This window comes from Engystomops pustulosus, chromosome 7 (genome assembly GCF_040894005.1).
Source record: "Engystomops pustulosus chromosome 7, aEngPut4.maternal, whole genome shotgun sequence".
NCBI classification, from domain to species: Eukaryota; Metazoa; Chordata; class Amphibia; order Anura; family Leptodactylidae; genus Engystomops; species Engystomops pustulosus.
The window spans coordinates 137,931,378-137,944,817 of NC_092417.1; the positions used below are offsets into that span (position 1 = coordinate 137,931,378).

At 43.5% G+C, this 13,440-nt stretch overlaps 2 protein-coding genes and 1 non-coding gene across 5 annotated transcripts in view; 1 reads left to right on the plus strand and 2 right to left on the minus strand.

Annotated features, from left to right (window-relative positions):
- Positions 1-393: 393 nt before the first annotated feature.
- Positions 394-4,289, minus strand: B4GAT1 (beta-1,4-glucuronyltransferase 1). The gene is made up of 2 exons (XM_072117933.1): positions 2,933-4,289; positions 394-2,168 (listed from the first exon to the last, which is right to left on the minus strand). The coding sequence occupies exons 1-2, from the start codon at positions 4,004-4,006 to the stop codon at positions 1,977-1,979; spliced, it is 1,266 nt and encodes a 421-aa protein (XP_071974034.1). The 5' UTR covers positions 4,007-4,289; the 3' UTR covers positions 394-1,976.
- A 265-nt stretch (positions 4,290-4,554) lies between these two features.
- Positions 4,555-4,636, plus strand: TRNAS-GCU (transfer RNA serine (anticodon GCU)). The gene has a single exon. It is a non-coding gene; the product is annotated as a tRNA-Ser (tRNA).
- A 4,456-nt stretch (positions 4,637-9,092) lies between these two features.
- Positions 9,093-13,440, minus strand: part of SLC29A2 (solute carrier family 29 member 2) — a 35,176-nt gene continuing 30,828 nt past the window's right edge. For all 3 annotated transcript variants that reach the window (XM_072117935.1, XM_072117934.1, XM_072117936.1), the window contains exon 13: positions 9,093-11,536. In XM_072117935.1, the coding sequence (XP_071974036.1) occupies positions 11,425-11,536 (112 nt within the window). In that variant the 3' untranslated portion in view covers positions 9,093-11,424. The remainder of the gene's footprint in view (positions 11,537-13,440) is intronic.

The following is a 13,440-nucleotide window of genomic DNA, read 5'->3' on the forward strand; positions in this document are numbered from 1 at the left end:
CAAAATGTTTTATTAGCACTGGCCAGGGTAACTAAGAAATCCCAGAGGTCACCAAAGGCCCCCAGATCTGCAATATTTATCTGATATCTACACTGATAAAATAATTGACTGCTTAAATACTAGTGGTCAAATTTACATTCAGTCCCTGAATGAGTTTACTGGCCAGAGAATCACCACGTAGGACAGGAGGCCATCATTTTGGAGTATACTTTTTGCCTCTATCTGCTCAGTATATATAGCATCCAGCAATAAGCAACGGATGAAGAAACAAAAAGGGAGCAAATCCTGCTTTCTGATGGAGAGCGCAGTATACACTCAGCAGAGTCCATAATAGTCTATGGGGGAGGAAGGCCAAAGACGTAATACTATCACGCACACGTGACAATAAGTAAATGATTGGTATATATTTTTTATACCTGGGGAAACCATGAATCCGTCACATGCATGTTTATCTGCAAAACCAACTGGATCGCATTATCACAAGAATTTGATTCTCTGTTCTACAAATACAACACATAATCCTTTGAGCAGTTTTATTCCAGCTCTTAACACTGTTAATAGGTGAGCAGGGAGGAGAAAAGTAAGAAATAAAGAGTTAATAGATGATGTATTGTGTGTAGTATGCTTTATGTATAGATGTTAGGATGCTGTTCGGTATAATAGGCCTATTAGGCTGCGTTCACACGCTGCATTTGAATTCTGGCGCTAGATCCCCATCGCATTCGTTTAGATGTAAGTGCACATGCAATCTGGAGTAACTCCTCCTCACTGCATTTGAATTGCTTTTCAAAATGGAATTCAAAAGCCATGTGTGAATGCAGCCTTAGGCTAGTTTCACCTACATCAGTTGCGGATCGTTTTTTTTTTTTTTTTTAACCTCAACATCAGCACAACAGAGTGAAGAAAGGTGTTCTGCGCTCGCTATGGGCTCATGTGGACCCAGTACAACTTTACACCCGTTTTCTCTCTGATGTGGTAACAAGTAGAGGAGATCTCAATATTTTTTGTCCCTTTAACCCAGTTGTATAAAGTCATGGTAACGGTTGTGGTCCCAAACTGACTCTTTGAAACATAGATAGTCTAAGACTCCAACCACCAGAGCATCTACTGAACAAAACAAAGATTGCCACTTATGTAAATGGTTTGGGAACTTTATAACATGCAATGTAGGTAGAAACAATAGACAGATCCCTCTGCAATTAGGGTGGCAGGATATCCCAGCCATAGTATTGCAGTTTGAAGCCCCGCAAACATAAGTTGACCTCAGCTATCAATGTCTTCCACCATGACACATTGGGGGGAATTTATTAAGACTTTTTTTTAAATGCCAGTCTTAAAATTCTCCCCAGGCTGGTGAATCCTCTTCATGGATCTGGAAGAGATCTGCAAGGTCAGACTTATTGTGCAGGCTTGGGTGTTCAAGCCCCCTTGCAGCCCAACTACCCTGCATGCCAAAAGTCTGCTAGGCAAGGCTTTATAAATTCCCCCCCCCCACTAAGAATGTGCCAATTGTCTGGGAAACCCTCTCCCATTAAACTAGTGAGAATGCAGTGTGTAAGAAGCTGATTAACTCTCTTTAAAGGGGGAGGGCAAACAGGATAACAGCAGAGGTCAGTCCAAAATATAAGTCCTCAAATCTTCCATAATGTGGCTGTATGAAATCAGCCTAATTCTGCATTTTAATAGCAATCTCTTCCTTATACCCTGCCCTCTTAGTACCATGAACCTGGAAGATCCAATCTACTATAATATGGCTGTAATGACCAGAGGAGACATGACAGGAGTAATGTTGGACAGGCAGCAGAGAATTCAGTAGTCTCACACATCAATAAATACAAACATACGTTACATCACATTAAGGGGTTTCCAGAGCCAGAGAAGAGTCACCCCAGAATTTGAGAACAATTCTCATTCAGGGTTAACCCTTTAAATCCCACTAATCTTATTAGAAGGCCATTAACAGTCTTGGTTGTTTACTAGCAGCGTCTGCTGGAATCGGCGTACTTCATCTTCAGCTCCTCCTTGAAGCCTCGGTACAGTAACCGGTTTCTTTTGTTCTCTGCCTCCTTCTGACTATGAAAGTCTCCAGGTAGTTTGTGGCCCTTATGAAGCAAAAATGCTGAGTCCAGGACTGCAAAAGAGAAGCCGGCCATATTCAATTCACAAGCCTATAAGGAAAGAAGAGGAAAAAGACATTAAATTACCACTGACCCTACAATAGTGTCACACCCAGGCGGTAAAGCCATTAATGTTATTCTTAAAAAAATTAAACCTGCTTAGAACTGGAATCCTAATATAACATAAAATCATTCTCCCTCTGCACTGAGCTCTACGATGTTCATCTATAGCACTGCCTTGGACCCTGCTTAACTCCACACATTGCCAGTCTCCATCTCGTGATGAGGGCTTTGGTTACCCTGGTCAGCCCGGGTTTCCTCGTCACTTTTTCAGTACTGAGATAAATGTGGGCATTGTGCCTTTTTTCTCTGATCTGTAGAAGAGGAGATTCACTACTGAGCATGTACATAAAGTGCAGCACACATTCATCTTAACTTAAAGCTTTAAAAAGGAGTGCACAACCAGTGGCCTGTACAGTGCTGGCAGTCAGAGTCCAATGAGCACTTCCAAAACTGATGCTGGTTGTATTGTGCCCCGGGAGTTGTAAGTACTTGTCAGCTGTACTGTACTGCTCCTGGGGAAGTTCTGCTCTGGGCACTAATGCCAGCCCATACAACCAGTGTGGGACACAGAGCAGAGATGCAATGACCATAACGGCTAGCACTTGTCACCATATATTTCTATGGTGTGAAAGTCGATCTCACAAGCCGATGACATGTGGCCCGCAAAGAATGGACCACAGGTCTATTGTTTGTGGTATGGGAACTCCGAACACTTGTGTGCAGGTAGCATCTATCAGAAGTCATAGCTTTACCTGACTGATCCTGTTGAATCCATACTGCTTGAACCTCTCGTCGTAGGCTGGTACGTCTTTACTCCCAATATAAAACGGTTCCCATGGATCTCTCCACTCAACCACATACGCGACTGCCAGTCTACCAGAATTGTCCTTCTCTGACAGGTTCAGCCATACAGAATAATTGGTAGGTGCCTGACATCGTGGACACAGCTCCTCATAAAATGCCCGTACTTCACCCACTTGGTACAACCGTAGCAGCTCCTCCTTGGTGCCAGGCAACCGCCGAGTATGTCTAATTTCAAAAGATGGCACGACAAATACCAGGTGGGGATCAACCCCTTGGGCAGCCAAATCCATAAACCCTGACCTCAGCCCTTGACTGGGTACCATATCAATATCCACCACAAGTACAAAGGCTGCACTGCCAATGCCCCCTCTGGCAACGTTTCTGAGTAGGTTGTTTGGGTATGACGCGTTCCCTGCATAATTTATTATATTTGTGCCCATATTCGCTGCCTTGGCAAAAACAGCTTGGCAAGTCTGAAGATGTGCAAACTCTGCTGCATCATCTTGTTCTGGAAACACCGCTATATCTCCAGACTGGCACACAAGATGAAAGGAAACCCTTTGCCGTATTGAAGGGCACATCTGGGCAAGGGTATAAGTCAATAGGGTGGCTAATTTAGCCTGAGCTGCGCTAGACGCAAATAGTGCTAACGAAATTCTGCCATCCCAACGTTGCACCAACTCCTGCAAATGCCACAGGTTACTTAGGCTGGCATGAGACGCCAATGCCACATCTTTTACCTGGCCTGTTTCACGTGACAAAAGATGGCGATAAATTCGGTACTGTCCAGTGGCATCTAGTACACCACTGGACGCCAGTAAGGCCTTGAGATGATCCCTGTGTTCCCTCTGCCATCTGGGCTCTGTACGTGGGGTGCCCGCCAGTACCGGGTGCGCTGAACGCTGCTGCTGCTGCCCATGCAGGTTAGAGAGAAGTGACAGGTAGAGAAGTTGCAGGAGCGCCACCAGGAGGAGGGCAACAAGGACCACACGAAAAAATGAGCAACGCACCGCACTTGGCATTGCCCTTGTTGGGTGTGAGTCCTACTTGTCAGATGAAATCAACACCTTCCTCTATAGTAGGATGCTGAAAGCTGGCAGCAGGGCCTGCACCCATCACACAGCAAAGCCAGAGCCCAGTGCCACCCATGTGCCCACCAGCTGCACCCACACCTATCCTCTTACGTGCTGCCCCAAACCGTTCCCTCATCACACTCCATTGTGACGCCTCCTGCAGCTACATACGAGTACTGCACGCTGAGGCACGCACACGCGAAACCCCTCCCACGACGCCGCACGCATTCCTACTCATCATCAGTCATAGTAGCACCGAGCGAGGGATTCTGAAGAGTCACAGCGCCCTCTGCTGCACTGGAAGAGAAAGTGGAAGACTTGTGACGTGAAAAGGCTTAGCTGAGTGTACAGGAGGTGGTTTCGTTATCTATTACTGGGCTTTGGCGACACAGTAGAATATTAGGAGGCAGTGAAATACAACACACATGACAGTACAGTGAGCGCTCCGCTACATATACAAACATGTGAGAGAAGAACTACCGCACCTGAAATCACTAGACGAGGTGGCCGAGTGGTTAAGGCGATGGACTGCTAATCCATTGTGCTCTGCACGCGTGGGTTCGAATCCCATCCTCGTCGAATTTTTCCTTTTTTTTTTTTCTCATACGGATAAAGCTAAGTTCACACTACCATTCAAATCTCACATCAGTTAAAAATCCATCAATGTCAATTTTATGTCATCCATTATGTTCAATTAGGCAGGTATCATTATCCATACAGAGAAGTACTGCAACCACCGTAATTTTTACCGTCCAAAAAACGCATTAGATAATAGATACCTGCCTAGACGGAACATAACGGATGACACAATGTACATTGATGTCAATGAGATTTTTAATGGATACGTTAAACCTCCATTCTTTACTTTTTAAAAATAGGGGGTAAGGAATGGAAGTTTGGACGGTAGTTTGAACATAGCCTAAAATAAATCTAGGAGGCACATTTATCAAAATTGTTTCATAGTAGGCCAAAGCTAAAATGTTTAAATTGCCAAAACGGGCCAATCCGAAACGCATAGATCGATGCTGTCTACCCCTTGTATATTCTATCGTTTTTATAGAATAAAGGAACGAAAGTGGTAACGTTGTGTTAACGCTTGTGTTGTAAATGCAAATGTTAACAGCCATTTAATTAGGCAAATCTCTATTCAGTTGATTCATTGCGTTTTGAAACACATGCGCTGAACGCCACATGTGAATGCACCCCAAGTGTGCTGCCACACGGGATGTTCTTGGACTGTTTTTAGACGGACTGAAAACGCACCCTAAGGCTGGCGCCACACGTAGCGCTTTGTCTGCGCTTGCAAACGCAAACAAAGTCGCGCCCACCGGGGCGGGCCTTGGCCCGATCACATCGGCGTTTCTATGGAAACGCCTGCGATAGGGAACGAATTTAATGCGAAACACCGGCGGCTCGTTCCCGATCGCAGGCGTTTCCATAGAAACGCCGATATGATCGGGCCGTGGCCCGCCCCGATGGGCGCGACTTTGTCTGCGTTTGCAAGCGCAGACAAAGTGCTACGTGTGGCGCCAGCCTAAGGCTACATGCACACTGCACCGTAGCATGGCGGGCACACAGCAGGCGCGGGGAGAGGAGGAGGTGACTGCTGCTCACCCCGCCCCTCTCCATAGGAACATATGGGGCACGGCGCCGTAATACGGGAAAAGAAAGAACATGCCGTACGGTGCCGTGATCCCATAGGAGTGTTAGGCTGCATTCACACACACGTATGAGGGACGTATATACAACGTATATATGTCCCCCCCCCCCCCCACACACACACACACACAACCGGGAATGGGTGCAAGGAGCCCTACGGGAGCGGTAGGGTGCCGCACACATACCCCGTGAAAAGATAGGACATGTCCTTTCTTTTCTCAGAATACAGCACCGTGTGCAATGTTCCTCTATGGAGAGGGGTGCTCACCCCCTCCTCCTCCTCTCCTTGGCGCCCACGTGTGCCCTGGGGCGTCCCACAGACGATCGCATATTCGTTTGTATGCAAACACACACAAACAGCAATCGGGGCCCAGTGTCTTGTATTGTGCAAATGCAAGACACAGGGTACTGATTGCCGATTTTGTGCGTGGGCCGCCCCAGTGATTTGATTCCGTTACAAACACCCTAAGGGTGGTGGCACATGTGGGGTTTTGAAGCCGTTTTATGCCTTTTTTAAGCAGGCCATTAAAGAATGCATGCGTTTAAAAAAAGCATGCTTTTTTTTTTTTTAAATGCATGCAGTTTTTTTGAAAACTCATCAGTTTGTGAAGATAATTGAAAAACGGTCAAAAACTGATGCGTTTTTTAACGGAGTGCTTAAAAACGGCCTAAAAACGGGTTTAAAACGCCATGTGTGCCACCACCCTAAGGGCGCTGTTCCACGTTGCGTTTTGGCTGCGTTTGCAAACGCAGACCCAAACGCACCCACTGTTAACAATAATGTAATTCTGCTAATCACCTCTCCTCAGCTGTTGTAATGTATTTCAAAATGCAATAAAAAGGCAACATGTGAACGCAGCTTGAGACTTGTTCTCAGACTAGAAACACAATCCATTGATGTTCCAGAAGAAGTGTTGCAGCCCAGGGTTCATCTGCAATCTTGTGTCCTTCTCATTTGCCTCTACTGTACAGTGCTCTACTGCTTATTTCCATCCTGATAAATGGTGTAGAAGAAGCTACTGAACCCTATAATTAGGATGCTGTCTCACAATGGGAGAGGGAGGAGCTGTACAGGAGCCCAAAGGTGGGGGCTGAGAGTTGAGCAGCGAGTAGCACAGAGAAGTCACATGTTGTATTTTGAAATGCATGTTTTGACAGATGATTGTGTCAGGGTGTAAGGTAAGTTATAACACACAATTATATTGTAATGCAAATGCTTACAAAAGGCAGAAAGACATATTTGCACAGCAGGTGTGCAAGGAAAACCAGGGGAAAAGAAAGGAGGCAAAGTCCCCTGGGAACAGAAAGTGATGCCCAGTGGTCCAAGGAGGCCACTCATTGGCTGAAACAGAACTTCCAGCCAGGTCCAAGGCTGAAAACCAGAGCAATACTGGAACCGCAGAGGGGCAAGCATGCATACTTTTTTGCCCATAGTATGGAAAACCCCTTTGAATGTGACCCGTCACCTGCAAAATCCCCCTAGAAGCTGGTTACTAAAGAAATTGCAGTGTTAAGTCGCTAGCTTTATCGAAACATACTGACAAAGATGGCAAACACTGCACTGCATAGCCCTCCGAACACCAGACCAAGCTTACAGCGGTGCAGTGTATTCATGAGGGGGCAGGCCGAGGAGGTGGTGACTGCCGCATGAAGCCTGGCAGTCACCGCCGGCATATGGTGTAGGGGAGAAGCAATGAAGAGGGGAGCACCTCGGACTGCCCCTTCATGAATACACTGGACCGCTGTGAGCTTGGTCTGGCGTTCAGATGGCTATGTAGTGCAGTGTTTCCTAGCTTATCAGTATGTTCCGATAAAGCTAGCGATAGAACGCTGCTATTACTGGGGTAAAACTAGGGAGCAGCTTACTTTAATACGCAGCTCATAGGGGGATTTTGCGGGTGACAGGTCCTCTTTAAGTTCTATGGTCCCAGTTAGCTTATGGCCAGTAGAATCGTTCACCATTTGTATTAATTAGGTCATTTACACACAAGAGAGTGCTGGCTGGAATGGCTTTCCAGAACGCTGAACAACCGGAGCTGAACTCAGCCTGTCAATTAACTTCTGGATGTCAGAATTCGGGCCAGACGCTCCAGCCATCACACAATGCATGTTGGATGCATCGCTTGTCTGTTGGGGGCCTTAGGGTGATGTGTGGCATCACCCTTATTGTCAGCCAAAACCAGATGTTGTTCAGCAGAGAACAGCTGCAAATCCTTTTCTACCTTATCTCTGTGAACTCTACACAACTGGCTTTGGCTCTTGATAATGAAAGCAAAAGAATAATTGGTAAAAAGGATCAGGAACAACTCATCGGAGGAGATTTATCAATCTGTCTACTCCAGAAAACTGGAGTCATTTGCACCTGAAATGCTCGGTACCACATATACTGAAGATTTTAGACCAGTTTTGGGGAGCAGTCACACGTACCACTATTGTTGTATTTACAAGCGCAGTTGGGAGGGGGTTTGACCAAAACGCATATGCGATTTGGCCAAACCCCCTCGAACTTGAATTTTGGATGAGTTTTAAAACGCAACAAAAAACACACAGAGGAAACCACCAGCTGTTTTCCGACTCCTACGGAGTCCCAAGGAGGAAACTGGAGAATGCTGTAGCTACACTAATGCAGAAACATATCTTGTTTAATCCCTCAAAAGAGTGATTTTGCTCAAAAAACAAACAATTACAAAATTCAGGAATTTGGGAAAGCTGGGTGCTGCTGACTGCCATACATGAACACATTATATGGAGCCTCCTGAACTGTCCAGACATCACTAATCAACCTGGATGACTCGTACACAGCAGCTGGGGGATGGTGCAGCAATTGATTACTTCTGCCTGTCAAGGACAACACAGCGTTCTCTGGAGCAATGCACAATTAGGGTAAGAGACGACGCCATGAGCCAGGCACCGGAGCGACAGAGCCTCATTATCATTTTATAATAGTATTTTGAGCACAACCAGTCAGTTCAGGGATTAAACAAGATTTGTTTCTGCATCAGTGTAGCTACAGCATTCTCAAGGTATGTTTGGTTCATAATGCATAAAAGCAAATGGTAGATTTTCTTTAATACATCTCCTCCATTGGCTCACATATTTTAAGGTGCTTTGGCCAGTATTCTGTCTATGTTTGGACTAAAAAGAACATCTAATGTGCGTACACATGTATTTATGAAGTGTTTACGCCCCTTTTGTGTTCCTTTTTGTTGTGCCACAAGTCTGGTGAATACTGAAAGTGCACCACAAAAAGGTGCAACTGTATCCACACTTTCCAGAGCCGTGCAGCTTGCGCCTGATAATTGAACATCCTGTACCACTATTGAATTATCTGGCACAAACTGCACAGGAGTGCAAGAAACATACAACAAACAAAATGTTTATGAGAAAAAGAGTTTATTCATAAAAAAATAAACTGGTCAAATGCTAAACAAGTGTCTTCCAGTTTTGAGCACATAACATAATTAACATCAAAAGTAACAAAGTAAATGGAAAACGGAAGAAGTTTATCCTCTGCTTTGTAACAATAAAATCCTATGATCAAATGTGTATACTTATCCCTGTGAGAAGAGCTTCTCCAGAGCGTTTTGGTTGCGTTTACACTGCATTTTGAAACGCGTTACCACAGAGGAGAATTGATTTCATTACCGTTAACGTTTGTATTAACAAAATGCATGCATTCATGCCTGCAACCAAAACACAATGGGGGTCATTTACTAAGGGCCCGATTCGCGTTTTCCCGACGTGTTACCTGAATATTTCCGCTTTGCGCCGATTTTCCATGAATCCGCGATCGGATTGTGGCGCATCGACGCTGGCATGCACTTGACAGAAATCGGGGGCGTGGCCGAACGAAAACCCAACAGATTCGGAAAAACCGCTGCTTTAAGAAGAAAAAAAAAAGTGTCACGGGAATCGCGCTTACCTTCACTTGGTCCGGCTTGGTGAAGATCAGTGCATTCCGGGGAACTACAGCGCAGCAGCGTCACCCGGGTAAGTAAATCAGCCCCAATGTGTGAACGCGGCCTAAAGCAACCAGTGAAGCCTTAAATCTACAGAAGTGCTGCAACAGAAGATCTTCATCATTCCACTGCCATAGACTCCTGGATCCTCACAGCAACAAGTGGAATGGCGTAGAGTCATCCTGAATAATTATACTGTAATATTTAGAGACCAGAGATGCCTATTATATATTGTAGAATAAAAAAGTATTAACAAGCATTTACAATGTAATCACACAATATATGAGGTTGCAGCAACAATAAAGCACATAGCCAAGCACTGAAGTCACTACATATGTATTGCTAACTACCCCTTCACTATAAAGTGTGTGTTCCCTTTCCAATGCAATTGCTAATAAAATACATTTTTAAAATTAAAAAAAAAAATACTATTCCCTTTAATATCCTATAAATAATAGCAAAAGATAAATATCAAAAAAGTGACGTTTACAAGTGTATTGCTAAAGACTAAATACCACTGTGATTGTGCGAGTAGTCATATATTTCATGATGATCATAAAATTCATCAGCCCTAAAGAGCTATGACAATACATCTGGATTGTACTACCACTACGAGACCTCATCATTTTTTTCTGTGTATGGTCCTTAGAAGGAACCCGTCCTGTTAAAACATTGTCCACTATATGCAGGCAGTGCATGATAATGCAGGAGGAGCTCGGCAGATTGACGTATAGTTTAGTAAATCTAGAGAAAAATATTCAGTATGACTGAATCCATTGGACGGTCCTACATAGGATGTCAATTAACTAGAACTAACTACCTGAATGAACAAATTGTACTACACCTTGATTTGTAAAGCGCTATGGAATATGATGGCGCTATATAGCGCAGCAGCTGCTGTCTGTCTCCCTGTATTTAATGACGGATGCATAATAGAAGGTAAAAAAAAAGGTCAATTGAAGTCTACAGGGAGCAGTAGGTGATAGGAAGTCAATCCATTCTTATTTTCCACTACCCTCTCCTTAAACAGAGAGTGTAATGAAAAGAACAGACAGCGGTGTGAAATAAGCCTTACCTTCCAAAAATTTCAGCTCACTCATCAGGAGCCAAAACATTTAGTGCCGACTAACTATAGCCTATTCGGGTAAAATATAAATGCTAATAATAATCATAAATCCACCAGCCCTGCCGTGTACATTCCACTATATTGTTCTCACTGGTCCCATTCCCAATCACAGTTGTGACCTATGGTTTGATCAAACTCTCTCTAAATGCAATTCAGCATCGATCAAATTGGTGAAGCAACACTGCATACAAGATCTATACATTTTGGAAGTGATAAATACAAGAGGATATTTTGAGGCCTTTTTGCGCAACAATAATTTGACTGATTCCTATAGATAACAGCGTTGAACAGGTAATTTCCCAAATACTACATGCTCATTCCTATTCAATATTATAACTAAAAATAACCAAAAACTGCTATGGTTATACATTTGTTAACATAAATAACATTGTAAAAAAAACTTAGCAGCAATGATAAATAAGATGGCTGAAAACTGCTGGGCTACAAAAAGTAAAAACAAGGTAAAAGCAGAAAAACAAGCAATAAAAGATTAAAAAAAATACACAATACCAAAGCAGTAAACAGGAAGATCAGAGCAGAAATCAGTCTTGTAGAATACAACTAATGGTCAGAACAGAATGGCTATTGTATACTGAATGGATCTTCACTTTCATGTTTTCTACTTATAAAAGTGCTTTAAAGCCAAAGGATAAGCCGGCTCCTACTGACAGTCCCAGGGCTAGGAAGAAGGTCATAAGGGCCCCTGTTGTTTCACTCTCATGTGGCAAAACTTTCCTGGAAAGAAGCAAACATTGTGTAAGACGGTTACATAAAAGAAAGCTTTATACTTCAAAGTTATTCTGCGTATCTGCATTAGACTCGTGAGGCAATTCTTCAGTTTTAAAGGTTGTTGTCAGTGAGGCACTTGTTCATCGGTGCCAAGAATGATGGATCCAGCAGTAATAGGAAGTTTCACTACACCCTGAGCTGAATGATTGAGACCTAGCTTATGTGACTCAGCTTCTCCCCCTTCTTTTTCCATAGAATTCTGCAAATGACACCACAATCTTGCTAGCAAGCCAGAATTCAGCAGTGTCATAGTTTTATACATAACCGTCAGTGATCGTCAAAGGATCTTTTTTTTTAAAAACAAAACACTTTAAACCAACAGAATGATATACAGGCGGTCCCCTACTTAAGAACACCTGACTTACAGAAGACCTCTGGTTACAAACGGACCTTTGGATGATGGAAATTTACTGTACTTTAGCCCTAGGATACAATATACAGCTTTAAAAGTTATCAAATGTGTCTGCAATTAAGTTTTATTGTTAATCCTCGATCTTATGACAACCCAACGTTTTTAAAATCCAATTGTCACAAAGACCAAAACATTTTTTCAATGGGGTTACAATTATAAAATATACAGTTCCAACTTACATAGAAATTCAGCTTAAGAACAAACCTAAAGAAACTATCCTGTATATAACGCGGGGACTGCCTGTATACACACATCTTATCTACCGTATGTACTCAGAGTCTATAAAAAGTAGACTTACATACTCACCTTCTGGCGCCCCCTGATGCTCACCTTCTGTCTTCTCTCTGCTGTAACAACTGGCAGAGGCGCGGTCATGCACTCTGTCAGCCGGCGCACACTATGTCATAGTGTGTACCGGTTGGCAGGTCGCATGGACACTTCTCTGCAAGCTGTTACAGCAGAAGAGGAGCCACGGACAATGCAGCATCAGGGAGCCGCAGCGAGCATCGGGGACTGTCCGAAGGCGAGTATGTAAGTTTATTTTTTTTATGTACTGGGCAAACTGTGGGCTGGCTGTATACTAAAGCGTCTTGCTGGCTATATACTGGCAGGCTGTGACCAATGCATTTCCTACACTCGGCTTATACTTGAGTCAATAGGTTTTGGTGGCAAAATCAGGGGCCTCGGCTTATACTCGAGTATATACGGTGCAACAGGTCAGGTAATAAACAACTTACAATGCATGCATAAGCTTTTAAGTTTGTTTATTACCTGAACTGTGGTAAATAAGCGATTTGCTTATATATTATTCTGTTGTTTTAATATCCTTTGTTGATCACTGCCTAGCGTGTATAAAATGCTGTGAAGTTTCTGTTTCATGCATAACCTCATGTCTGGCAAAGAAACCTAGTATTCTCAAAAGCTCAACATTAACTATTCTCAGTTAGATTAAAAAAAATATCTACTGATTTCTCCTTCTGCACATGGTACAAGTGTAGAATACCTAGAAAGTCAGAAAGTCATACTCATTTTCTCAGACAGGGGAGCATGATTTTGATAATAAAAGCATTTTGAACAATGCTTGTACTATTGATTTTTCTAACACGTTGACATTTTTGAGATGTAAATTAGTTGTATAAAGACAGGAAGGCGGAGAGGTTAGCACTGAAGTCAATCTCTCCTTGCCGCAAAACAGCCCCTCTGCTGTGATTGACATCATAAACCAGACTTCAGGTGAGCTTGTTTGCTCGAATTGATGTCCCTGCATTAATTTATCACTAAGGGGCATGCTGAGGCAGGGAGAGCTTGACTTCAGTATTAAATTCACTCCCTCCTTGACCAACTCGTACATCTCACTTCAAAGTAAATTTCCTTGATAATACCAGGAAGGTCCCTAAAATTAACATGATCTGGAAGGCGTTAAGCTGCTTTACAACAA